The 26,867-nt window shown below is 42.8% G+C and overlaps 1 protein-coding gene across 1 annotated transcript in view; it reads right to left on the reverse strand.

The window, feature by feature from the left end:
- LOC122423336 (antigen WC1.1-like) overlaps window positions 1-24,034 on the reverse strand; it is a 56,665-nt gene extending 32,631 nt beyond the window's left edge. The window contains exons 1-7 of the mRNA XM_043440289.1: window positions 23,931-24,034; window positions 17,622-17,942; window positions 8,476-8,784; window positions 8,070-8,387; window positions 3,685-3,777; window positions 3,293-3,607; window positions 1,853-2,167 (exon numbers count right to left, since the gene is read on the reverse strand). Of these exons, the coding sequence (XP_043296224.1) occupies window positions 1,853-2,167; window positions 3,293-3,607; window positions 3,685-3,777; window positions 8,070-8,387; window positions 8,476-8,784; window positions 17,622-17,942; window positions 23,931-24,003 (1,744 nt within the window). The 5' untranslated portion in view covers window positions 24,004-24,034. The remainder of the gene's footprint in view (window positions 1-1,852; window positions 2,168-3,292; window positions 3,608-3,684; window positions 3,778-8,069; window positions 8,388-8,475; window positions 8,785-17,621; window positions 17,943-23,930) is intronic.
- Window positions 24,035-26,867: the final 2,833 nt, after the last annotated feature.

Raw genomic sequence — 26,867 nt, forward strand, 5'->3', positions numbered from 1 at the left:
CAATGTCAAGCGTTTTTTCATATACCTATTGCCATTTGTATGTCTTTGTTAGAGAACTGTCTATTCAAGCCCTTGATCAATTTTTTAATTGAGTTATTAGGTTTTAAGTTTGGTATTTTTTCTCTTAAGTTGTGGGAGTTCCTTATGATTTTTGGAAATTAATACCTTATATAATTTGTGCTAGCTTGCTTTTTCACTCTGTTGATCTTTCATTTGGTTTGTGGAAGCTTTTAAGTTTGATATATTCCCACTTGTCTATTTTTGCTTTGTTGCCTGTACTTTTGATGTCATATCCATGAACTCATGAAACAATGTGCTTTTATTTTGTTATAGAGCTAAGATATCACATATCTAAAAAGTATTCCTATCTGGTGATCATGTTACACAATCACACATAGTAAAATAAATTCAGATAAATAAATAAATTTTTAATTAGGTTTTGAATATACTTCAGTGGAACTATAAAATTGTTTGCAGAAAATAAAACTTGATTCAATGTTATTTAGAGATAAAGAATGGAGTTTGAAACATTGCATTAAAGGCACAAGTCAAAAAAGTAAAACATTACAGATTTGATCACATAACCCCCCATACACATATACAACCTTAAAAATATATGGAAAATATGGGGAAAATCTTACAAAAATATTTAAGAAACATAGTAAGTCATGTTTGTTTATAAAGTGTTCCTATGAATAAATAAGGAATTTTGAAACATTCTAGTGAAAAATATTGTCATGAAAGATATCTTAAGACAGTAATATAGGAAAGAAGATAGTATTTTTGTATACAGTGTTTGTGATAGTCGCTCAGTCACGTCCAGCTCTTTGTGACCCCATGGAATTCTCCAGGTGAAAATACTGGAGTGGGTAGCCATTCTGTTCTCCAGGGGATCTTCCCAACCCAGGGATCAAACCGAGGTCTCCCGCATTGCAGGCAGGTTCTTTACCAGCTGAGTCACAAGGGAAGCCCAAGAATACTGTTGTGAGCACTTTATCCTTCTCCAGCGGATTTTCCAGACTCAGGAATCAAACCAGGGTCTTCTGCATGGCAGGCGGATTCTTTACCAGTTGACCTACCAGGGAAGCTGTTCAGTTCAGGTTAGTTCAGCCGCTCAGTCGTGTCCGACTCTTTGCGACCCCATGAATCACAGCATGCCAGGCCTCCCTGTCCGTCACCAACTTCCGGAGTTCACCAATGTGGACAAAAAAAATATGATGCATTCTCTTACATCAAGACTATGAAGAAAATAATACTCTCTTTTAAAATTAAGTATTTATTTGGTTGGGCTGGGTCTTAGTTGCAGCATGCAAATTCTTACTTGTGGGATCATAAGAAAAATATTGTAACTGCATGTGGTAATGGATATTACTGTGTGTGGTGATGATTTACCAATATGTACAAATACATAAACACTATGTTGTACACTTCAAACTAATATAAGGCTACGAGAATTACATCTTAATTAAAAATGTTAACAAACAAGGTTGGAATATGTGGATTAAATTAGTGTCATTCTTACCTCATTTAGGCTTCTCTGGTGGCTCAGACAGTAAAGAATCTGACTGCAGTGTGGGAGACCCAATTTTCATACCTGGGTCAGGATGATACCCTGGAGAAGGGAATGGCAACCCATTCCAGTATTCTTGCCTGGAGAATTCCACAGACAGAGGAGCCTGGCAGGCTACAGTCCATGTGGTCTCAAAGAGTCGGAAACGACTTAGCAACTAACATTTTCATTTAATGTCATTTTGTGGACCCAAATTAAACTCATCATTTAGATTTTAAAATACCAAATCTCACTGCATCCTACAAGGTTGGGACAGACACACAGAAACAGACAGTAAGTCACCTTCACACGAGATATACGCTTCCTCCTTTGGAGAGCATGAAGTGTAATTCCAAGTGTCAGAAGGACACTGCCAGAGAGAGGTGTCAGTTTTCCGACACTGGATTCCATCCACCCACTGGGGTCTAGAACCTTCTCTAAGAGCAAGAGAAGAGTTGAGGGTTCCACTGTCCCCACAGCCAAGCTGTCTGCAGATCATGGACACAGTGATATCTTCCATGGGGTTGCGGCAGACACTGCCCCAGGACCCGTTGTAGAAAACTTCCAGCCACCCAGCACACTGCTGCTTCTCGCTCACCATCCTGAGGGCGAGGAACTCTAAGGTTGAAAGGGGAGAAGACAGGACACAGTGAAAACTTTGCAGGATGTTCTAGGTTTCCCTTTCTTCTAGAAATGGTGAACATTCATCTCTGACCTTGTTCAAGAGATACCCACCAGATGACAAGACTGACATCACCTCCCTTTTAACTGACTTTGTCCATTTGTGTCTGTCCTTCTATTTCTACCACAATGGTGTAGTGGATATGAATTGAGAGGAAGACCAAACTGTGTGGGCACTATTCAGGGAGGGGCAGCTGAATGCTGCTTCCTGACAATATTTTTGAAGAGTATGTTAAAGGGATGTGATGTGGATATTAGGGAGATAGGGATAATAATTAATCTAAAAATGTCCATATCCCAATCTCTGTAACCTGTGACTATGTTGCTGTACCTGACAAGAGGGATTTACAGATGTGAATAAGGTAAGGACCTCGGGATGGTGAGTTTAAGCTAGAATATTGTATTAACAATGTGAGCTGATTCCTACCACATCCTTAGACCCACTATCCTTAAATGTGCAATACTTTTATTAGCTCTGGTTAGAGAGAGAGAGAGAGATGTGACTCAGGATGATGGTTGGAGGCCTGCAGCATTGCTGGTCTGATAATGGATGAAGGGTGCTGTGAAGGAAAGGATGTAGGTGGTTTCAAGAAGTTTGAAAAGGCAAGAAACAGATTCCCCCCTAGAGCCACAAAAGTGATGCTGCCCTGCTGAAGCCTTGATCCCAGCCCAGTGAGATCCCTGCTGGACATCTAAGCTTGAGAAGAGTAAGGAAATGAATATATGTTATTTAAACCACTAATCGGTAAATTGTTAGGGAAGCAAAAGGAAACTAGTACCGTGGGTTTAAAATTTTTGTATGTAACTGGAGAGAGAGCCTTGCTTTCAAGAAAAACTGTAAGAAACGGCTCTGCCAGGAAACACTGCTGAGAAGAAAGGACCAGATCGTCAGCTATTGCAGGAGGAAGTGAAAGCACCTCCTCTTCACGTCTGCTGGAAAGACAGGCTCCATGGGAGGAAGCCTCCTTCTCTGGTCCTTTCGGCATCTCTCCATCGGGGCTCAGACCCCGTCCTCCAGGGCCCCACCCCTCCCCCAGCCTGTGGACAGTGCGCAGCGCAGACCTGAGCAGATGACCCCCGCGTCCTGCTTGTGTCTGCAGTCCTGCCGCCCCCAGCCCTGGGAAGGGCACTTCCACACGTGGGATTCCTTTCCTGTGCAATTCAGGTCGTCCAGCCAGATGGGCCCTGATCCCGCCCCGAAGTGAGCAGACCCCGTGGCACTGAGAGCTTCTCCACAGCCCAGCTGCCTGCACACCACGCGGGCATCGTCCAGGTCCCAGCCACCATCACAGATGGTGCCCCAGGAGCCCTGGTCAAGGATCTCCACTCTCCCGGCGCAGGGACCGCCCCCGTCCACCAGGCGGAGCTGTCTGCTGTCTGAGGAGAGAGAAATGGGACAATGGCGCGGTGATCCCAGGGGTTGAGAAGGGTCTTTTGTCTTGTGGGACCCTCACCTGAGCAATAAGGGCCGCTCTCCACTGAGGCCGCAGAGCCGGCTGGTTCTGACATAGAGTGGTTGCACTGAGGCAGCACCTGAGTCTGGTTTCCTAAAGAAACAACAATGATCAGAAGTCTGGAAGGGTTGAAGAACAGGAAACTGATTTAAGGGAAATAATGACCTCGTGATGGAGCCTAGGATGAAAGCAGTGACCCAGCAGTAAAGTTATCATGCTGTTAGTGTTCACCTTCTCCCTGGAGAGTACCACAATTTCTGTTTTAGCGCCAGTGTTCTTGTAAGAATGAGTTAAGTAAGTTGTTGTATTCCTAAATTTATCCCTGTGCAGTGATTAGCTGCTCAAGCATGTCCGGCTCTCTGCAACACCTTGGATTATAGCCCACCAGTCTCCTCTAACTATTGGATTTTTCAGGCAAGAATACTGGAGTGCGTTTCCATGCCCTCCTCCAGGGGATCTTCCCAAACCAGGGATCAAACCCAGGTCTTCCACACCGCAGGCAGATTCTTTACCATCTGAGCCACAGGGAAGCTGAAATCTATCCCTCAGTAAAAGCAAAATAACATTCTTTCTGAAAGAGTTCTACAATTTCTTCAATGTCTATCTTTAAAACAAACACTTGAATAAAATAGATCTCATTAAAAACGGAAAGGAAAAAGGAGACATTAGAAAGAATTCCCAGGGCTTTCAGCTGCTAGAATTACCTGGCAGAGAATATAAATAGCCACGGTTAAAGTGCTTATGGAATTAATTGACAAAATGTGTATCTTTGCAGAGAAATGATAACAAAAACCAAATATTTCTAGAGCTGAAAAACTTGTTAGCTGCAATTAAGAACTAAAGAATAAGTGTGGCCACACATTAGCTCAGCATAAAGTAGAAACATCAAAATGCAAAATCAGAGGATATTCTTCAATTTAGAAATTCAGGCCACATAGCAAGAGTTCTGGTTACATTGTTGTATAGCAGTTTTTCCAAAAATCCTTGGTTCAGTTCAGTTCAGTTGCTCAGTCATGTCCAACTCTTTGTGACCCAATTAACTGAAGCTTGCCAGGCTTCCCTGTTCATCACCAACTCCTGGAGTTTGCTCAAACTCATGTCCAACAAGTCGGTGATGGATGAGATGGACCATCTCTTCCTCTGTGATCCCCTTCTTCTCTCACCCTCAATCTTTCTTGGTATCTTTTCCAATGAGTCAGTTCTTGGCATCAGGCGACCAGAGTACTGGAGCTTCAGCTTCCTTCCAATGAATATTCAGGACTGATTTCCATTAGAATCCACTGGTTTGATCTCCTTGCATTCCAGGAGACTCTCAAGAGTCTTCTCCAACACAACAGTTCAAAAGCATTAAATCTTCAGAGCTCAACTTTCTTTATGGTCCAACTCTTACATCCATACATAACTACTGGAAAAATCACAGCTTTGACCAGATGGACCTACCTTTGTCAGCAAAGTAATGTCTCTCTTTTTTAACATGTTGTCTAGATTGGTCATAGCTTTTCCTCCAAGGAGCAAGCATCATTTAATTTCATGGCTGCAGTCACCATCTGCAGTGATTTTGGAGCCCAAGAAAATAAAGTCTCTCATTCTTTCCATTGTTTCCCCATCTATTTGCCATGGAGTGATGGGACCAGATGCCATGATCTTAGTTTTCTGAATGTTGGGTTTTAAGCCAGCGTTTTCACTCTCCTCTTTCACTTTCATCAAGAGGCTCTTCACTTCCTGTTAGCTTTCTGCCATCAGGGTGGTATCATCCGCATATTTGAGGTTATTGATATTTCTCCTGACAAACTTGATTCCAGCTTGTGCTTCATCCAGCCTAGCATTTTGCATGATGTACTCTGCATATAAGTTAAATAAGCAGAGTGACAATATATAGCCTTGATGTACTCCTTGCCCAATTTGGAAACAGTCTGTTGTTCCATGTCCAATTCTAACTATTGCTTCTTGACCTGCATACAGATTTATCAGGAGGAAGATAAGGTGGTCTGGTATTCCCATTTCTTGACGAATTTTTCACAGTTTGTTGTGACCCACATAGTCAAAGTTTGGCGTAGTCAGTAATGCAGAAGTAGATGTTTTTCTGGAACTCTTTTGCTTTTTCTGTGATCCAACAGATGTTGGCAATTTCATCAGTATGAAAAGGCAAAACTTAGTAGTTGAAGAAAAAACTATGTACTTCGTTTTGCTTATGACTTTGGATCATTAATCAGGAAGAAACTCAGTTTGGTAGTCTTTCAGTGGGGTCTTTCAGTGCTGCAATTAGGTGTCACTTGGAGCTGAAGTCATTTAAAGACGTGACTGAACTCTGGTTCTGTAAGGAAATTCCCAGAACTGTTCTAAGGGTAAAGGAACATCATGTCTTCAACTTAATTCAAAAAGAATTTACATATTTAAGGATAAATGGGGCAGAAGGGGAATCGAGAAGGAAAGACACTCACACACACAGATTAAAGGAAAATATTGATACTAATATTTAGAAACCCACATAAATGTCATAAGGTCATTTTTATATTTATTCCAAACATTTTTATGTCTCAGCATACATCAAAATTTGAAGAGTTAAAAGATGAAAACAAGTCAAAGAGAATTCATTGCCAGGACACTCACAAAAATACTCATAACATCAAGAATAAAATACCTAGGAGAAATCCTAGTAAAAAATGGGCAAAATCTCTGGGAGAAATTCAGGATCTAACCGAATGGAGGGATGTATTATGTCAATGATTCGAAAACTCAACATTGTCAGTGTCGATCATTCTCAAATTTCTATGTCTACTCTCAACTTTTTAAATCTAATCTCAATGAAAATACCCTTAAGCTTTTCTTTTGGTGAAAATGACAAGCTAATTTCTAAATTCATACAAAATACAAGCAACCAAGAATGACCAACACAGTTGGTAAGAAAAGCAACAATATTCGCTCGGGCCTGGTGTACTGGGAAGACTCAGAGGGATTGGGTAGAGCGGGAGGTGGGAGGGGGGATTGGGATGGGGAGTACATGTAACTCCATGGCTGATTCATGTCAATGTATGACAAAACCCACTACGTTACTGTAAAGTAATTAGCCTCCAACTAATAAAAATAAATGAAAAAAGAAAAGAATAGAAAAGAAAAGCAACGATGTTAGTAGAGTTAATGTAAAGTAACTCTTGGAAGTTAAAATTATTCTGACTTACTACAAAGTTTGAAACTCAGGGTGATGGTGAAGGACAGGGAAGCCTGGTGTGCTATAGTCCACAGGGTCACAAAGAGTCAGACTTGACTTAGCCATTGAACAGCAACAACTACAAAGGTATGATAGTAAAGAAAATGCAGTATTGATGCCAGGATAAACAAATGATAACATGGAACAGAATAGAGAGTCTCAAAAAAGACAGACATGCTTGCCCTTCTGCTTATGATGAAGGCAGCACTGCAGTGGGGCAAAGAGTCTTCAGAAAAAGATTCTGAGTCAATTGGATGTCCATATGAAACCTGACCCTTATCTTACACAGAAAGCAATCCCAGAAGGAATGCACAATAATATGCAAGAGAAAAATAATGTTTTTGTAAGATACTCTTAGAGAGTGTTTTTATGATCTTGGAGTAGGCAAAATTCTTTTTTAAAGGATATAAGAAGCATTAAATGTACAGAAAAAAGGTAGTAAATGTATTTCTATGAGATTAAGAAATGAGTTCATCAAAGGACACCATTTGATTAAGAAAATGAAAATAAAAGACCAAGGGTTAAACATGGAAAATAAGTAATACATATTTGCATGCAAAGACATTGTCATGATAAGTTGTAGTATCATATAAATAACCCAGATTTATACTGTCAGTAGAATGGATCAGTACATGGCCATGTGATCATTCAAAGCATACTCTACAGTAAAAAAAAAAAAAAAAAAAAAGTGCTACAATAAACAACATCACGTGTGAATCCCAAACATAATTTTGAGTCTACGAAATTAGATACAAAAGATGAAATATACTGCATCATTTTAAATAAAGTTCAAACATTGATAAAACTCTCTATGTTAGCAGAAATTAACTAAGTGATTTTCCCTTTAGAGGAGGGAAGACACAGTTACTAGGGACAATAGTGACTGTGGTGCTGGGGACAATGTCTTTGTCACTCTGGACTGGGGTTCATACTGAGGTCTATACTTACTGCTCCTACATTGTTTTCTATGATTTTATGTAAGCAGGATGTTGCTTAAAAATATGTTATCCAACTTCACACTTCTTGCATTGAGCTGAAAAAGGAATGAACAATGAGAAGATCTATATTTCACCACAAAATATCTGACTTTGAAGCCCGTTTAACCTCACTCTCTGCTCTTGGGGACATTTCACTCCAGGGGCATCCTGAGTACCAGTAGCCCTTCCCTCTCTCTTACCTGAGCAGATCACAGAGGCCGTGTTGCCATGGGAACAGTCAGGCCCACCCAGGGCAGTCACAGGGCAACTCCACAGGAAGGACTCCGCCCCCGAGCAGTGAAATCGGGATGTTAAGATCTGATCTCCTCCTTCCACCAAGTGTGGTCCTCTGGGGGTGGAGATGGCGACTCCACAGCCGAGCTGACGACAGACAACATTGGCGTTGGCCAGACTCCAGTGGGAGGCACAGGGCGCTCTCCATCGTCCAGAAATGTTCATCTCCACCTGCCCCTCACACTGAGAGGAGCCGTTTGTCATGAGCCGGACTTCCGAGTATGCTGGTAGAAGATAGGATTTCAGCAAAATCTCATACTTTTCTTACCCCAACAGAGAGTGCAGGGAGGTTAGTCCTGACCTGCATCTCACCTGAACAGACAACCTGAGCAGCTCCATGGTGCTGACACGTGCCGCCTGGACAGGGCACTCTGGGGCAGACCCGGAGCTCAGGCTCCTCCCCCTCACACCTGAACTCTTCAGCCCAGACCCGGCCATCGGACTCTCTGAAGGGCACATGTCCCAGGACAGACACAGCCTTGCCACACCCCAGCTCTGCACAGATGACCTGGGCAGTGAGGAGTGTGAAGTTCCCATCAGACACTGGGATCCAGGCTTCTCCAGAATGCACTTCTACTCGCCCTGAGCAGGGTCCATCCCCTCCAGCCAGACGCACAAATCCTAAGAGGAAACAACAACAAAACCAGTGAGTGTTCGTGGTACTGACTTGGCAACTGGAAACCGCACCTCACAGGCAGTGGTGTGAAAGTTTTTCTTTTTAGGCTTGGAGCATGAAGAGAGTCTTTGACAGTTATTGTCATAATTGAATTTTCATGAGCAGGTTTCTGAAGAGAAATCCAGAAGGATTACAAGGTCAGTTTGGAATGGTTGAATCCCAAGAACATACACTTTGAGACTGGTTAGAAATGTGAATTCTTTGGTCTAGGAGCCTGGAAACTACAGAGCCCAATTCAGATCACTGGAATGGCTGAATACTGGAAACACGGTTTGGCATTGGTTGGAGAAATGAATTTCTCATTTAGCAGCCTAGGGCCTATATACAGATCCAAGGACACTGTATAATATTCAGGCACTTAAACTTGAACGTAGAGATATGCAGAACAGAACCCACCCAGAGGGACATGGGTTATGCCATTAGAGACCTAGCATCCAGACAAGCTTAGAAAGCTTTCGTGGGACTTGTGGGGCTAATATTCTGACCAGTTTTCTCTCCCAGGAGCTAGTCCTCAAGTGACTTAGGTTAGGGAAAGTCCTGAGGCTGCATCCATGAGGGCGTGCCAACCTGTAGGCGAGTGACGGCTCCAGAGAAGAAATATGGACACTATCACTAATTCACATTTATGTCATCACATCTTGTCTTTCTGATACTTTTTCATGACAAAAAATTCCATGAATTCCTTCAGCGACCTCAGTGGGAAAGAAAATGCATTAAGAAAACCCAGAGAGTCATAGAGAGAGAGTCCCAGCCATCTCTCTTGAAACCCTAGGATTTGTCAAAGAAGCTGGGGGAGGGTGTGCTCTCAGTGGGTGTGTACCGGACAGCTGAGTTTCCAGATCATCTCCTATTAATGGTTTTTCTTCTCAAACAGGACTCGTAGAAAATGCTAAGGGCTGATAATAAATGATTTTAATACTATCATTGTACTAATTCTAACCACAGAAAAATGTGCATTCTTTTCAAGCACACATAGAATATTCTCCAGGCTAGGTTACACATAAGTCTTAACAAATTCAAAACTATTAAAAATAATTTCAAGCATCTTTCATGACCATAATGGAATGGAACTAAAATTCAATAATGATCAGAAAACAGGAATTCGTGAATATATAAAAATTAAACCACACACTCATATTTTAAGATTGTTTTCCTATTTCTGTAAAGAATGCTATTGGGATTTAGATAGGAATTGCATTAAATCTGTAGATCACTTTGAGAAGTACAGGCATTTTTACAATATTGATTATTTCAAGCCAGAAACACAGAATGACTTTCCATTGATCATTTGTCTTTAATTTCTTTCATGAATGTTTTACAGTTCTCAAAGAAGATGGCATGTTGCCAAAAAGGAGGAAGAAGAAGGAGGAGGAAGAAGTGACCAAACAAGCCATAATTTGGAGCCTCAATTTGAAAAAGTCTCAATATGCATAAGACATGTAAATATTTGTGGGAAACACTTGTTGAATAGCTTGTCAGCATATTACATCACCCTCTGCTCCTCTCATCTACTACCTAAGCTGCTATCCTTTCTCATTTCTCCCACTTTAGGCAAGCAAACACCATTTTAAAAGATACAGATGGATGGAAAAGAAAATCAGAAAGGATAGCTACTGCTGAAGGAGTAGGATGTAGGTGGGGCATATGGCAGGCAAGGTGGGATCAAGGAAGTTTTGAAATTAAAGGAGGAAAACCAAAATAAAAGTTCATCGTTTGGTCATCAAAGGAACACATTTTGAACTGAATGAAGATAACCCAATGAAAAAACTTTATTTAATTCATCAAGGATAATTCCCTGATTTCTGGGTGTGTTCTGATTGTTTATTTCTAAAGTTCTTCCTGGTAAAGGACTGTTTAGTGATGCCCAACATCCAACCAAAAAATTATTAGAATTTCCAAAAGAGAGAAATTTAACCCGTAACACATTTTTAACAAGCAATCATTTAAAGTAGGTTCAGAAATTACAGAAATGATTGAATTGGCTGAACAGCTCCTTAAACTCCTAATATCAATTTGCTTAATGAAGCATAAAAATAAACAGGGAGAAAAACTAGGAAAAATAGACAAATGAGATTTCTGAAACTGAATAATATAGTATTGGGATGAACAATTATTTGGATTAATTACACAAGAGACTAGACATTGCAGAATAAAAGAATTGGGAAGTGAAACACAGCAGTAGAGACTATCTAAACTGAACCAAAGAGAGTAAAAAGGCAGAAAAATATGAATGGAAATTCAATGGCATGTGGGATAATATCAAAATATATAAAATATGTGTATTTGGAGATTCAGAATAAGGGATGTGCAGGAAAATGTTAAGAAAAGATGAATGAAATTTTCCTAAAGTTATTGAAAGCTGTAAACCCACTCACCCAAAAAGCTAAACAAAACCCAAACAAGATAATGAAACCATTCTCAGAAAACTTGACAATGTAATTACTGAAATTCAACAAACTAAACAAAAATATCTTAAGAGCAGCCAGGAAAGTTTGACACATTATATACAGGAAACAAAAGGATAAGTATTATTTACTGACTTTGTTGGAAGCAATGAAAGTCAGATAACAATGTAAAAACATATGTAAAGTATTGGGGTTGGGCATTTGTTAACCTAGAATTTAATAACCTGTGAAAATACTTTTCAAAACTGAATGAAAATTAAAATGATTTCAGGTCAACGAAAGATGATAGACTTGGAGGCCACCAGACACACACTACACAAAACTGCCTCAGAAAGTTCTTCAAGTTAAAGGGAGATGACAGCAGATGAAAACAGGGACCTCTCAAAGCTATAGAGACTGTGCCAAATGCTGATTCTCTATTAGAAGATTTAACCCAAATGTATTAGCAACAAACTATAAGATTCATAATAAATTTAAAAGTAGAATGTATGACAATGATAGCACTAACGACAAGAACAGGAAAGTGGAAGAAAAGCATAGTGACTGACATTGCATGTTGTGACATAATATCACTTCAAGGTAAAGTGTAATTAGAGATTAATAATTCAACACTGGGCTTCCCAGGTGGTTCAGTGCTGAAGACTCCACCTGCCAATGCAGAAGACGTGGGATCGATCTGTGGTCTAGGAAGGTCCCACATACCACGGAGCAACTAAGCCCGTGCACCACAACTAGTGAGCCTGTGCTCTAGAGCCCAGGGGCCACGACTACTGAAGCTTGGGCGCCATAGAGCCTGTGCTCCAAAACAGGAGAGGCCACCGCAATGAGAACCTCGTGCACTGCAACTAGAGAGTAGCCTCTGATCTCCACAGCTAGAGAAAAACCCATGCATCAGTGAAGACCCAGCACAGCCAAAAATAAATAAAAATTATTTTAAATTAAAAAAAAAATAATTCAACATTATTATCACCTAAAAATCTGATATGATTAATAAACCAATAGAGTATTTAAACTAAAATGACAAAATATACTCGAAGATTAAAATAAGAACAAAGATATAACAAATAGCAGGCAAGTACATTTAAACTCAATTATATCAATAATTATATTAAATGTAAATCATTTAAGTACTCCAAATAAAAAACAAAATAATCAGACCAGATAAAGTAAGACAAAATAACATACTGTCTACAAACATAGATATGTTTAAATATAAACACAGAAACATATTAAAGAAGTAAAAATTACATACCATGCAAGCACAAATCAGAGAAAACTGTATATAATATCTAAATTAATATCATACAAAGTCAGACTATAAGACAAAGAATGCATTCAGAGAAAAAGAAATATTTTATGATAAAATACAAAAGAAATTATATAGTATCAAAACTGGTGGGTTAAAAATAAAGTGATGCTTAGAAGAAAATTTAGAACCTTGACGATTATATTAGAATAAAAATAGAAACAGAAGGAAATGATCCAAGACTCCACCTCAAGAATCTACAAAAGCAACAGCAATCATAACTGAAAAAGAGGAATGAAAACTGAGTATAGAAATCAATTAAGAAGAAAGCAAATATGCAATCAAGAAAATCAATAGAGTCCATGAATGATTCTCTTAAAAAGAACATTAACACTGATAATCTTCTAGCAAAACCAATTAAGAAAAAAGAGGCACCAGTAACAAAAGGAGGAGTATTATTGTAGATCTTCCCAACATCTAAGGATATGATACATGAACCAGTGTTACTAATTGGAAATTTTTTTGTAAAATGAGTCAAGTCCTTGAAAACACATTACTTACGAAACACAACTCACCAAAATCTGATACCAAAAAAAAAAGAGAAAAATATGAGTAAACATATTTGATAAATAAACAGAATCCATATTATAAAAATTTTCCACTAAGAAAACTGCCAGCTACAAATGCTAGCACTTCCACAGAGCTCAGAAATGACTCCCACAACAAGATAAAGGAAGAGAGGGAGGGAAGGAATGAGGGCAGGAAGGAAGTGTCACACAGAGGCTGTGGTGACAGTACAAATTGACCTGCATCTTTCCAATCCTCCCCTCCTGCAATCCTTGCATCTTCATCCCCTCACCATTTTGTACTTCAATACTGTAGTTTCTGGTGGCTCAGAAGATAACCAAAACTCTGCCTGCAATGCAGGACACCCAGGTTTGATCCCTGGGCAAGGAAGATCCCCTAGAGAAAGAAATGGCAACCCACTCCAGTATTCTTGCCTGGAGAATCCTATGGTCCATGGGGTCGCAAAGAGTAGGACAGGACTGAAGCAACGTGGAACACTTGCACCACAGTCCTTCACAATTTGTGTGTTCCCTTCCAAATCTTCCTCCTGAACCCCATGACATCTCCTCATTATTTCAAACAAGCCTCTCTACGTTCTTCTCTGGTCATTGTTTCCATTCTACATTTCTCCTAAACATGGTACTTCACTTCCAGCAATCCACTACTGAGGCTGAAATTTCTCTTCCATACCTGACTCCTAAGGTTGAGCAGAAGAAACTCCAAGAGTTCAATTTTGATTAAGATAATGAAAAGACATGCTATTCTAATCTTATCTCTGCTACATCACTACCACTTTGACTTATCTTCGCATCATTAAAACATGTCTGAAGATACGGAAAAGACAGACCAAGGGGAGGAAACTAGGGACAAAAAGAGAAATAGAAGGAACCTGGAACCATTCATAAAAATGTGAGAGCCTAAGTTAGAGCCACCTCATGTGAAGAGTTGACTCATTGGAAAAGACCCTAATGCTGGGAGGGATTGGGGGGCAGGAGGAGAAGGGGATGACAGAGGGTGAGATGGCTGGATGGCATCACCAACTCGGTGGACATGTGTTTGAGTAAATTCCGGGAGTTTGTGATTGACAGGGAGGCCTGGAATGCTGTGATTCATGGGGTCGCAAAGAGTCAGACACGACTGAGTGACTGAATTGAACTGAACTGACTGAAGTTAGAGCAATGGTCGTCAGGGAGTACAAACCACAATAAAGGTTTAAATATCAGAGCACTCTCCAGTTCTCTACTTTTAAATGTATCTTAAATGGAATTAATATCAAGACATCAGTATTCTTAGGATGGTAACATTGGGAGTTCTAATTTCACCCAAAGTTCCAACATCACACACTCCATTTTCATCCAGATGCTGATTTATCAAAATAAGGTAGAGACACCTGTAGTGTCTCCACAAATTTATCTGCAGTTGGAACCATGATGAGGACATTGTGACCATGAGGAAGGTTACTTGAGATGCCAGAAAACAGGTTTGCTTAAAATAAAAGTTTCTAACTAAAATTCAAATGCACCTTGAAAATAATTCTTTTTTTACTAGTTGGAGGCTAATTACTTTACAATATTGTAGTGGGTTTTGTCATACATTGACATGAATCAGCCATGGAGTTACATGTATTCCCCATCCCGATCCCCCCTCCCACCTCCCTCTCCACCCGATTCCTCTGGGTCTTCCCAGTGTACCAGCCCCAAGCACTTGTCTCATGCATCCAGCCTGGGCTGGTGATCTGTTTCACTATAGATAATATACGTGCTGTTCTCTTGAAACATCCTACCCTCGCCTTCTCCCACAGAGTCCAAAAGTCTCTTCTGTACATCTGTGTCTCTTTTTCTGTTTTGCATATAAGGTTACACAAATATATGGAATTTAGAAAGATGGTAATGAAAATAATTATTTTTAATAAGAATAATAAAGACAATGGAAGGAAACATTTTGAAGAGATGGATAGGTTTATGACATAAGTGCTGTAACGGTTTCACAAAGCATACTTATCAGGCAGTCTTGTATGTCAGTCATACCTCAATAAAGTACTTTTTAAAAAGGAAAAGAATTGTCTTCTTAAGGGCCTCAACGAGAATCATCAAAGATCTGCTGAAGGTGAAATTAGAAAAGATCACTTTTCCAATGATCTTCCTCGACGTAAACACCCAAGAGCTGACTGGCTGTGGCTGCTAAGGACCTACTGCAGGTGTCCTCAGGGCTCCCCTGTCCCACCATCTCATTAGATGGGGTGATACCATCCTAAGAGCAGCCTTCTACCTTAGGGAATTCACTGTGATATCTAGCAGTATCTTCCTCCAGTCCAGCTGTTCTGCTGTGATTAATAACCTGGACATCAAATCCAGCATTGTGATCACAACTAGACACTGTCAAATACTGTGAGCACCCATTCACACCCTAGTTTCACTTCAGTCTTTACTGCATCCACCTTGGCATAGGTCAAATATACTTAGATAGCATTGAGCACATCTTAGGAGTCACTTCAGGTCCTCTTAGGTTCAATTCAGTTCAGTTCAGTCGCTCAGTTATGTCTGACTCTTTGCAACCACATGGATTGCAGCACGCCAGGCCTCCCTGTCCATCAGCAACTCCCAGAGTTTACTTTAACTCATGTCCATTCAGTTGGTGATGCCATCCAACCATCTCATCTTCTGTTTCCTCTTCTCCTTCCTTCAATCTTTTCAGCATCAGGGTCTTTTCAAATGAGTCAGTTCTTCGCATAAGATGGCCAAAGGATTGGAGTTTCGGCTTCAGCATCAGTCCTTCCAATGAATGTTCAGGATGGATTTCCTTTAGGATGGACACGTTGGAGCTCCTTGCTGTCCAAGGGACTCTCAAGAGTCTTCTCCAACACCACAGTTCAAAAGCATCAGTTCTTCGGTGTTCAGCTTTCTTTATAGTCCAACTCTCACTTCCATACAGGACTACTGGAAAAACCATAGCTTTGACTAGACGGGTCTTTGTTGACAAAGAAATGTCTCTGCTTTTTAATATTCTGCCTAGGTTGGTCATAGCTTTTCTTCCAAGGAGCAAGTGTCTTTTAATTTCATGGCTGCAGTCACCATCTGCAGCGATTTTGCAGTTTAAAAAAGAAGTCTGTCACTATTTCCACTGTTACCCAATCTATTTGCTAGGAAGAGATGGGGCCAGATGCTATGATCTTAGTTTCTGAATGTTGAGATTTAAGCTAACTTTTTCACTTTCCTCTTTCACTATTGTCAAGAGGCTCTTTAGTTCTTCACTTTCTGCCATAACTGTGATGTCATCTGCATATCTGAGGTTATTGATATTTCTCCCAGCAATCTTGATTCCAATGTGTGCTTCATTCAGTCCAACATTTCTCATGATGTACTCTGCATATAAGTTAAATAAACAGGATGACAGTATACAGCCTTGACATACTCCTTCCCCGATTTGGAACCAGTCTTCTGTTCTATGTCCGATTCTAACTGTTGCTTCTTGACTTGAATACAGATTTCTCAGGAGGCAGGTCAGATGGTTTGGCATTCCCATTGCTTGAAGAATTTTCCAGTTTGTTGTGATCCACACAGTTAAAGGCTTTGGCATAGTCAATAAAGTAGAAGTAGATGTTTTTCTCAAACTCTCCTGCCTTTTCAATGAACAAACGGATGTTGGCAATTTGATCTCTGGTTCTTCTGCCTTTTCTACATCCAGCTTAAACATCTGGAAGTTCATAGTTCATGGACCACAGCCTTGTCTAACTCAATGAAACTATGAGCCATGCCATGTAAGGCCACCCAAGACAGACGGGTCTTAGTGGAGAGTTCTGACAAGATGTGGTCCACTGGAGAAGGAAAGGCAAACCACTTCAGTATTCTTGACTTGAGAACCCCATGAACTCTTAGCTTCACTGCCTCTTATACGTGATGTGCATCAGCTACTGTGTTGTAGACTTCAAGACTTCATTTTCCTGCTCCCTCAACATCCCTGCAAATGTGATGTTAGCTCCCCACTCGATTGGTCAAGTGCACCAGTGGGATGAGAATTTTCCCTGCCACAAGTCCCACTTCTGGCCTCCTCTGACTGTGACCTAAGGACATTTAAATGCACCATTGAATTTCTCTCACACCTTTTCCTTGTGCAAGTGCACCATGACATCCAGTATTGTCATTTGTCCATGGGTCTTCACAGGACCTTCTGGGGTCACCATTGCTTGGTTGAGCCTGTTCTATTGGCACATCCCCCACATACCAACCTGATGGAGTATGGTGACTCTGACTTTTAGGACCTATGAGGATGATAAACCTTGTTGCCTACAACTCTCCTATGAACCGCCCGCAACAATGTAGCCACACCCTACTGACCAGTCAAAGAAAACAGAACAATTACCATGATGAGACCATGTCACAGAAGTCGAACCCAGAAGCTGTATCTATATGAAACTTTTGACTTCACCTCTGCCTCCTGTGACACATCACACAGACCCTTCACCCAAGTATATTCTAAAGGCTGTATCCATAATCTCGAGTCATTCTGGTAATAAGATGGAGGCTCTTCCTGCTAGAGATGCCCACACAGACCAGACAGGACTTACCTGAGCAGACTACTCCAGCATCCCAGTTGTGGGAATAGCTATCATTACGATAGTCTTTAATATTAGAATGCTTACACTCACTGACAGCTGACTCTACCCCTTCACATGAAGTATACGAAAGCCAAATGGGACCAAGTCCTGGTCCAAAATAAGCCTCTTTAGGAATACCAACAGCAGCTCCACACCCCAGCTGTCTGCACACTACAGATGCATCCTTCAAGCTCCAGTAGAAATCATCCATTGTGCCCCATTCTCCTTGATGCTTTACTTCCACTCTCCCCTCACAGTGGTGGGCTCCATCCTTCAGCCTCACCTCCAGATCTGCAAGAGAGACACAGACACAGGACACAGGAAAGACTTTAGGAGACTTGCAGTGGTATAAGTATTTAAAATATTAGCTCTCTGAGGAGCAAAAAAGTGCATGGGATATAGTATTTCCTGACCTCTGTGGTATAAACAGTCCCACCAAGGCCAACTTTAAACTCCCAATGTGCTATCACTGAACACAGAGCAGGAAGGGAGGTACCATGTATTTCTCAGGAGCCTGTAGAACCAGCTCCAAGGACACCATCAAGGACAGGCCGTCAGAGACTCTGGATGCTGCCCTCCCTGTAGATGTGCCCAAGGCTACTAGGCCCAGCTTCCCCATCTTAGTTACAGCTCATGACCCAGGATCCAGGGAGGAATCCTCCTAATCCTTCCCTTTCCATAAGGAGCACCTCATCCAGCTTAGGAACAGAGGGCTGGGGTAACAGGCTCTAGAATGTCCTGGTTATTCCTGCCATCTAGTGTTCATGTCCTTGTGTAATTCCACACTCGAATGTACCTAACAACATGCATCTAACAAATGGAATTTGACAAAAGTGATCACATGTCACTTTAGCGATTAACTTATAAAACGACTCTGGTTTCTGCATATACAAAGGACTTTCTGTAAGAACATCATAGATGGAGACATTACTAGTGTTTAGTTCAGTTCAGTTCAGTCGCTCAGTCGTTGCAGATTATTTGAGACCCCATGGACTGCAGTATGCCAGGCCTCCCTGTCCATCACCAACTCCTGGAGTTTACTCAAACTCATATCCATTCAGTCAGTGATGCCATCCAAGCATCTCATCCTCTGTCATCCCCTTGTCCTCCCACCTTTAAACTTTCCCACCATCAGGGTCTTTTCAAATGAGTCAGTTCTTCGCATCAGGTGGTAAAAGTATTGGAGTTTCAACTTCAGCATCAGTCCTTCCAATAAATATTCAGGACTGATTTCCTTTAGGATGGATTGGTTCAGCAACATTTAAAATTCTCTTTTTATGAGCACATGGATATAGTACTATTTCCTTGCCTGTTTGAAGTTAAGCGTAACCATGTTATCTGGCTCATTCATTGAACTGGGAGGAGAAACGATGTCACTTCCACGTAGAAACATTTAAGAGCCAATATGTTTTTACCACAGCAAATACTGAAGCCTTTGTTGCAGTGGGAGCATAATAAAATGGTGGAGCATTCAACAACCTGAGTGTTTGAAGAATTATGATATCAGAAGTCCTGCCAAAGTAAACAAAGCATGTCATATAAGGATAAACTTTGGGTTTTTGTTACTATAACATACCTAGCTTACTTTTACTAAAATGGAAAATAACAGAAGAAAATTGACAAAGAGAAAAATACTAAGATACACACAACGTATATAAAATTGAGAAACATCTATACTAACATCTAAATCCCCAAGACCAACAAGAGATGCCAGGGTAGAGTAAACTGAAGCCTTAGATTTATTGAGAGAGAAAAAATGCCAATCTAAAATTCTACACTCAAAAATATTCTCTCAAAGAATAAAGATCTCAAATGTGTCATTATCAAAATGCTGATGTACGAGACAGCAGCCTCAATCCTCTAAAAAAAAGGGACCAAAAGTTAGACAGTGATCAGTAATAAAAACAGCTCCAGAAAGATCTGGAGTACTCTAAGAAGTGTGACCACGCCAAGACACTATCATTTTGGTGGCATCATTCCATCCTCCAAACCAGCATCACTCAGTGTCAAGGGTACCAGGAGAGTTCCTCTCACCAGGGGGGTAAGAGCAGGCTGAGTAACCAGTGTCCCTAGCCTTTGGGGGCACCATATGAAAGTCCTGCTTCAGGTTCACTTCACGCAGACCTGCAAAGCTGACCCAGTCTTATAGAGATGGCTAGGCAAAAGAAAGAAGAGCAAAGGACCAATAACAACCACATGCAGGAGAAATCACAGTTCACAGTGACCTGCTCTGCAGACAGATGCAGCAGATTTTACCCCTGAAAGAATTAATAACCAGCACAGATGATGATTTTCCAGTAGTCATGTATGGGAGTGAGAGTTGGACCACAAAGAAGGCTGAGCACTGAAGAAAGGATGCTTTCAAACTGTGGTGCTAGAGAAGACTCTTGAGAGTTCTTTGGACAGCAAGTAGATCAAACCAGTCAATCCTAAAAGGAATCAACCCTGAATATTGATTAAAATGACTGATGCTGGAGCTGAAGCTGCAATACTTTGACCACCTGATGAAAGTGCTGACTCATTGGAAAAGACCCTGATGCTGGGAAAGACTGAAGGAAAAGGAAAAAGGAAGCACAGGATGAGATGGTTAGATAGCATCACCAGCTCAATGGGCATGATTTTGAGCAATGAGCTGTTGTTGGTCTTGGCCTTTGCTGCCTTCCTAGGCCTTCCCACAACATGAGCACCTGCAACCATCATCTCCCCCACAGAGGCACCTACAACAGGCCCCCAAATCCAAATGTGTGCACACCATTAGCTCTGGCCACCACCACTGGTGGTCATGATTCCTAGGCTCTGGAACCAGATGTGCTGCTGAGGACACCAACAACCATTCCAGTGATGGCAGACCCCCTGCAACACTTGCCAAACACCACACAGTTATCAGTGCTGTGAATGTCAGCAGCCTGAGCCAAATGGATCTCATGCCCTCCCAGACTCAGTGCCACCTTATGCCTCTGCATTTGGCACCCTGCATTACATTCCAATGTGCTGCTATCCAGAAGTGAAAGGCTTTCTCTACTGAAATCAGGATATAGATTCTGGTAGAGGTGACTGCTTTTCTAAATGTGCAGACATCTACAAGAGAGTAAGACATCAAGAAGAATCAGGGAAACAAATTCCCACCAAAAGAATACAGTAAACCTCCTGTAACATGCTCAAAGTAATGGAGATCCAGGAATTGCCTGACAAAGAATTCAAAATGATGCTTCAAATGATGCTCAGAGAGTTCCAAGAGAACTCAAATATTTAATGAAACCAGGAAAAAGATACAAATTAAATAAGAAGAGCAAAAAGACATATAAAATATTTTTTTTTGTAAAAAAGAACTAACCAGATATTTTGTGATTTCCTGATAGCTCAGTTGGTAAAGAATCCACCTGCAATGCAGGAGACCCTGCTTCAATTCCTGGGTCAGGAATATCTGCTGGAGAAGAAATAGGCTACTCACTCCAGTATCTTGGTCTCCTCTTGTGGCTCAGCTGGTAAAGAATCAGTCTACAATGCAGGAGACCTGGGTTCCAACCTTGAGTTTGGAAGATCCCCTGGAGAAGGGAAAGACTACCCACTCCAGTAAGGCAGGCCTGGAGAATTCCATGGACTGTGTATCCATGGGGTCACAAAGAGTCAGACATGACTGAGTGACTTTCACTTCTTCAATTCTTCATCCAGATATTCTGAAGCTGAATAATAAATGGATGGGCTTCCCAGGTGGTGCTAGTGGTAAAGAACCTGTCTGCAAGTGCAGGAAATGTAACAGACTCGGGTTCGATCCCTGGGTCTGGAAGATCCCCTGGAGGAGTGCATGGCAACCCACTTCAGTATTCTTGCCTGGAGGAGCCTGCTGGGCTACAGTCCATAGCATCACAAAGAGTCAGCCATGACTGAGGCGACTTAACATGCACAATACAATGAGTAAACTGAAGAATTCAACACAGAGATTCAACAACAGACTTGATGAAGGGAAAGAAAAAGAAGAAAGAACCAATGTGTTAGAAGAAAGATTAGTTGAATCCGAACAGAGGAACCAAAAGAGAATGAAAGGAATATAGAAAGCCAGTGAGAACTAAGGACACCATAAAGAGAAACAATGTGTGGACTGGAGTCATAGCTGAAGAAGTGAAGGAGAAAAGAATTAAGGGCTGAGGATATCCCTGATGGTGTAGTGGTTAAGAATCCACCTGCCAATGCAGGGGACATGAGTTCAATCCCTGGTCCAGGAAGATTCCACATGCCGCAGAGCAACTAAACCAGTGAGCCACAGCTACTGAACCCTGTGCACCTGGAGCCTGTGGTCTGCAGCAAGAGAAGCCACTGCAGTGAGAAGCCTGCGCACTGCAGCGAAGTGTAGCCCCTGCTTACTGCAACTCGAGGAAGCCTGCATGCAACAGGGAGACCTAGCACAGCGAAAAACAAATAATTAAAAAAGAAAGAAAGAAAGCCAGTGAATTTCCAAACCTGGGGAAAGATCTGGACATCTAAGTTCAAGAAGCTAATAAGTCACCCCAAAACTTCAATCCAAAACAACCTTCTCCAAGACTCACAGAATAAACTGCCCAAATGCAAAGACAGAGAGAGAATTCTAAGGTCTAAAGAGAAGAAAAAAATTCTGTCACGCAAAAGAACTCCCCTAAGGAGATCAGCGGATTCGTCCAAAGAAACCTTGCAGACCACGACAGAAGGATTGATGACATACTCCACTCTCACTCAGGGGGGAAGCAGCTCCTGGGGAGGGACAGGAGAGGGAACGAGAGAAAGAGCTCCCTACAGAGTCACAGCAGCTCCTGGGAGGGGAAAGGACCGTCCCAGGCCCCCAGCACGACAGGAAACATCACAGGGACCGGGGCAGGGACTTGGGAACTTACACACATGGGGCTGCACATCAACTGATCTTTACAGACAAGAGGGACAAGTCGTTCATTGGAAGGACCAATGCTGAAGCTGAAACTCCAATACTTTGGCCACCTGATGCGAAGAGCTGACTCATTTGAAAAGACCCTGATGCTGGGAAAGAGTGAAGGCGGGAGGAGAAGGGGACGACAGAGGATGAGCTGGTTGGATGACATCACTGACTGAATGGACATGAGTTAGAGTAAACTCTGGGAGTTGGTGATGGACAGGCAGGCCTGCCTGGCGTGCTGTGGTCAATGGAGTTGCAAGGAGTCAGTCACGACTGAGCGACTGAACTGAACTGAACTGAACAGACAAGAGGACCCTCTCCTGGCTTCGGGCTTCTTTGCTCCCTAATGGACACCTGGTGGGAACAGGTGAGGCCAGCAGGCAGAGCTTCTCACAGAGCCCAGTGCTGGACAGACACGGCAACAAGCAGATGGGAGCCGGGGATGGGGGAGAGGAACCAGAGAGAGGCAGGCAAGTGTAAGATTATCTCTGATCCAGTTACATGCAGCAGCCGTGACAACCAGCCCTGTGGACACCCTGTGTGCCTCACAGACCAACAGACTCAGTACCTGCTCAGCAGCTCCATTCCTCTCACACAGACAGGCTCCACCTCCCCTCACACATACACACACACACACACACACACACACACACAGGTTCACACACTCCCCCATACACACATATTCTCTCACACACACACAGCCTCACACAGCCTCACACACCCTCACACACTACTCACACACTCCTCACACACCCTCACTCACCCACACATACTCCTCACACACCTTCATACATCACTTGCACACTCCTCACACACTCCACAAACACATACACTCTTCACACCCTCACACACACAATTTCTTCACACACACACACACTCACACACACACACACACAACACACACACACTCTTCATACCCTCACACACACACACCCTCACACACTCCTCACCTGCACACACACACACACACAAGCACAAAGCCTACAGGAGTGAAGACACAGGAAACACGGGGACCCACAGGCAGTGCTCACACACCAGGCATGGGCGGCATGTGGGAACAGCCCAGAGCCCAGCTGAGCTCAGTCACTGGAATTTCCACACACTAGGAGCCACAGGGACTCCTGGAAGCTCCCTGAGAAAAGGGAGACAGTGGAGGGACTCAGGGTGATCCACCTCGGTCCAGACCAAACCTCACTGCTCTGTAAAATCTGCCGCTATGACCAATGGACCCCCCACAGGAGAGGGACCAGTATTCACAGTCAGTGAGGTTCCTTTTTGGTCAAAAACACTGAGGCTCGGCTCCAGAACCCCAGACGCATTTCCCTTCACCAAGGCGTCCACTCCCTGCTATGGACCCAGGACAGAGGGGTAGCTCTTACCTTGACCACCCACCACGGTGCCGAGGAGGAGGACACAGAATCCCTGGAGGGAGAGGTGTCTGCCCAGAGCCATCCTAACCCCACGTCCTCAAGGTCACAGTCCCAGCTGCAGGATCAGCCTATGAGGAGGCGTCAGGGTGCCGACTGGGGTCTATATAGACCGTCCCCTACATCCTCCCTCCTGAGAGCCAATAGCAACACCTTTCACCATTTTAGGCACTATCGGAGGCTGCATCTGCCACTTTCTGAAGCTCAGACACCAATGAGCTTCTGAGTCTTCAACATCTCCTTATATGAGCAACACGGTCCTTTGACCTCCCGCTTCGGTGGTCCTGAGAGCTGGGTCCCACCACTGGGACTGGGGGAGAAAAAGTTCATCAAAAAGCATGAGTGCCTTTCTCTCCCCTGGTCACCCTGGTCAATATCTGCAGACTGTGAGATCTCACAGGGTCTGGGTGTGGAATCTGTTGATCCATGGAGAATAACTTTTGGAGAATCAAGTATTGATCTTCCCTGGCACTGAGCTCAGGGTGGAAGCAGAGAACTACAAGAAGTCTTGAAATACAAGAGTATTTATCAGGTCAGCAGAAAATGAGGACCAGGAGTATAGGAATTCACAGGTGACTGTGAAGGCAAAAAGTGAGACCCATCAAGTTGGGGGGATCAGATTGCATGTCTTTTCCCGCCTCTCAGAATGATCTGGAGACTGAGTCCTGGAGCTCATGCCGACAAGCTCAGTCGTGTCTGACTCTTTGCAACCCATGGACTGTACCTTACCAGCCTCCTCTGTGCAATAGATTTCCCAGGCAAGAATACTGGAGGGGGTTGTCATTTCCTTCTAAAGGGATCTTTCTGACTCGAGGATCAAGTCTCCACGTCTCCTGCATTGGCAGGCGGGTTCCCTATAGGGACATTCAGACATGTTAAATCTCTTTCCCTTTATTGCATTTCATTTTATGTGAAGTATCTCTTTCAGCTGGTCACTAAATGATGCTGACAGAGAGAAAGAGATTGCTATTAAAGGAAACAAAGAGAAAGGAGGAGTCGTCATTCAACTCTAGCCCACCAAAATAGGAGCAGGGATCTCTAGAAGAAAACATGGGGCTTCACTGCTAACTCAGCAGTAAAAGTCTGCCCACCAAACAAGAGACTTGGATTCGATCCCTGGGTCGGGAAGGTCCCCTGGAGAAGGAAATGGCAACCCACTCCAGTATTCTTGCCTGGAGAAAATCCGTGGACAGAAGGGCCTGGCTGGATACAGTTCATCGTGTCAAAATAAGTTGGACACAACTAAGTGACTAAACAATGAAAACAAAAAGAAAATTATAGTTTAGAAAGACTAAACTTTTCTAAACTTCTCATGCACCCTTTTATATGCTGAGTGTGGTTTGATAAGATTCAGAATACATTTCTATTATAAATTATAACTAAAGAGGCAAAATATAATTTAAGGGAACAGCTCCAGAGAGATGAAGAAACAGAAAGTCTTCTGCTACATGATCTCTGCAGGCCAGGGGTAAAGAGGGTTAAGGGAAGCAGAGGAGAAGGGGGTTCATGCTGCCTGAAACCACCAATGAACCCACCTCCTCTGTTCTGCATTTAAGAGGAAACGTGGCGGCAAGAATGGAATCCTAGGTGGGTTGATGGGACAGATCCAAGCAGAAGGGATGGTGTCCAGTGTAGCCATTGCTGCCTTGTTCTGTTTCCACTCAACAGAGAAGTTCCCAGATGCTCCCCCCAGAAGGTACCCCTGGGATGAATAGAGAGACTGAGAAGGGCCATAAGGGATGCAAGATAGAGCTCCCTCATTGAAATTCAATGTCACTAATGTGCTGCCCCCTTTCCTCATGCCCCCTCAGGCTCAAGATTCCCATGATGCAGCCCTGTGCTCCAAACAAGCCAACCTGAGGCCCTCTCACCCTGACTCCCTCTTTTCAGTACAGAAGTGGAAGGAAGCATCTGGGACACACAGGCCCCGGAGTCCCCACCGGAGTTCAGAGACAGCTTCATTAGCCACCCATGGCCCACCTTAAGGTCTCAGCCTGGCCAACACCCAGGGCAGCTGCAGGTTAGTCCACAGCCCTGTCATATCCCCCACCAGAGGGACCCCTCATCCCAGTCAGCAGACACAACTTCTCTGTCCCGCCATGCCCGTCCTTCCTACTTGACTTGGGAGAAAAGACAGTTAAACATATGCTTTTCTTCCTCTAAATACACTAATATTTACCAACTACTTATGCAAGAATCACTTCCTTGTCATCAGGTCCTCTCACTCTCAAGCCCCATGACTGTACCTGACCCTGTCTCCTTCTATATCTGGACCTTTAACACATTAATGATAAAAACTGATTATAAATATCAAAACCAAACTTTAAACTCAGTTGCTGAAGTAAGGCCAGAATCTCCTCAGTCACTTAGAATTGATGCTCTACTCCCTCTGGGCCCAAAGTCATCATTCCTTACCCAGTTATGGACTTCACACCATCACCAGAAACCACTGGACAGACACCTGCAACACAGTACGTGCTTCCTGAGGTTCATGCATCCCTTCCACAGGATGACACACAGATGCGTTTAGTGAACCGGGTACACATGGTCTCACCTTGGGATGGAGATCTCACAGGTAAGATGCTGTTAGTGGCTCCAGACCCTTTTTAGAAAGGGATGAGCTATAAGGAGTGGCAAACTCATGGCTGGCAGACTGTCCCCACAGCACCCTCTATCCCAGAGCTGGGGGTGCAGGGTCAACATGGACCAACTCACCCTCTGATGAAGCTATATCTTCTCTGACACATAAGGAAATCTTAGTGTCTAATCTTATCAAAGATTTGAAGGAGGAAAGTTTTAGGGAGGACACTAACCCAGCTGTGTCCACAATGAACATGAGACAGTGCAGTAGAGTGGTCAGGAGAACAGACTCGGGAGCCAGACTGCCTG

Source organism: Cervus canadensis, chromosome 21 (genome assembly GCF_019320065.1).
Source record: "Cervus canadensis isolate Bull #8, Minnesota chromosome 21, ASM1932006v1, whole genome shotgun sequence".
Classification (NCBI taxonomy): domain Eukaryota; kingdom Metazoa; phylum Chordata; class Mammalia; order Artiodactyla; family Cervidae; genus Cervus; species Cervus canadensis.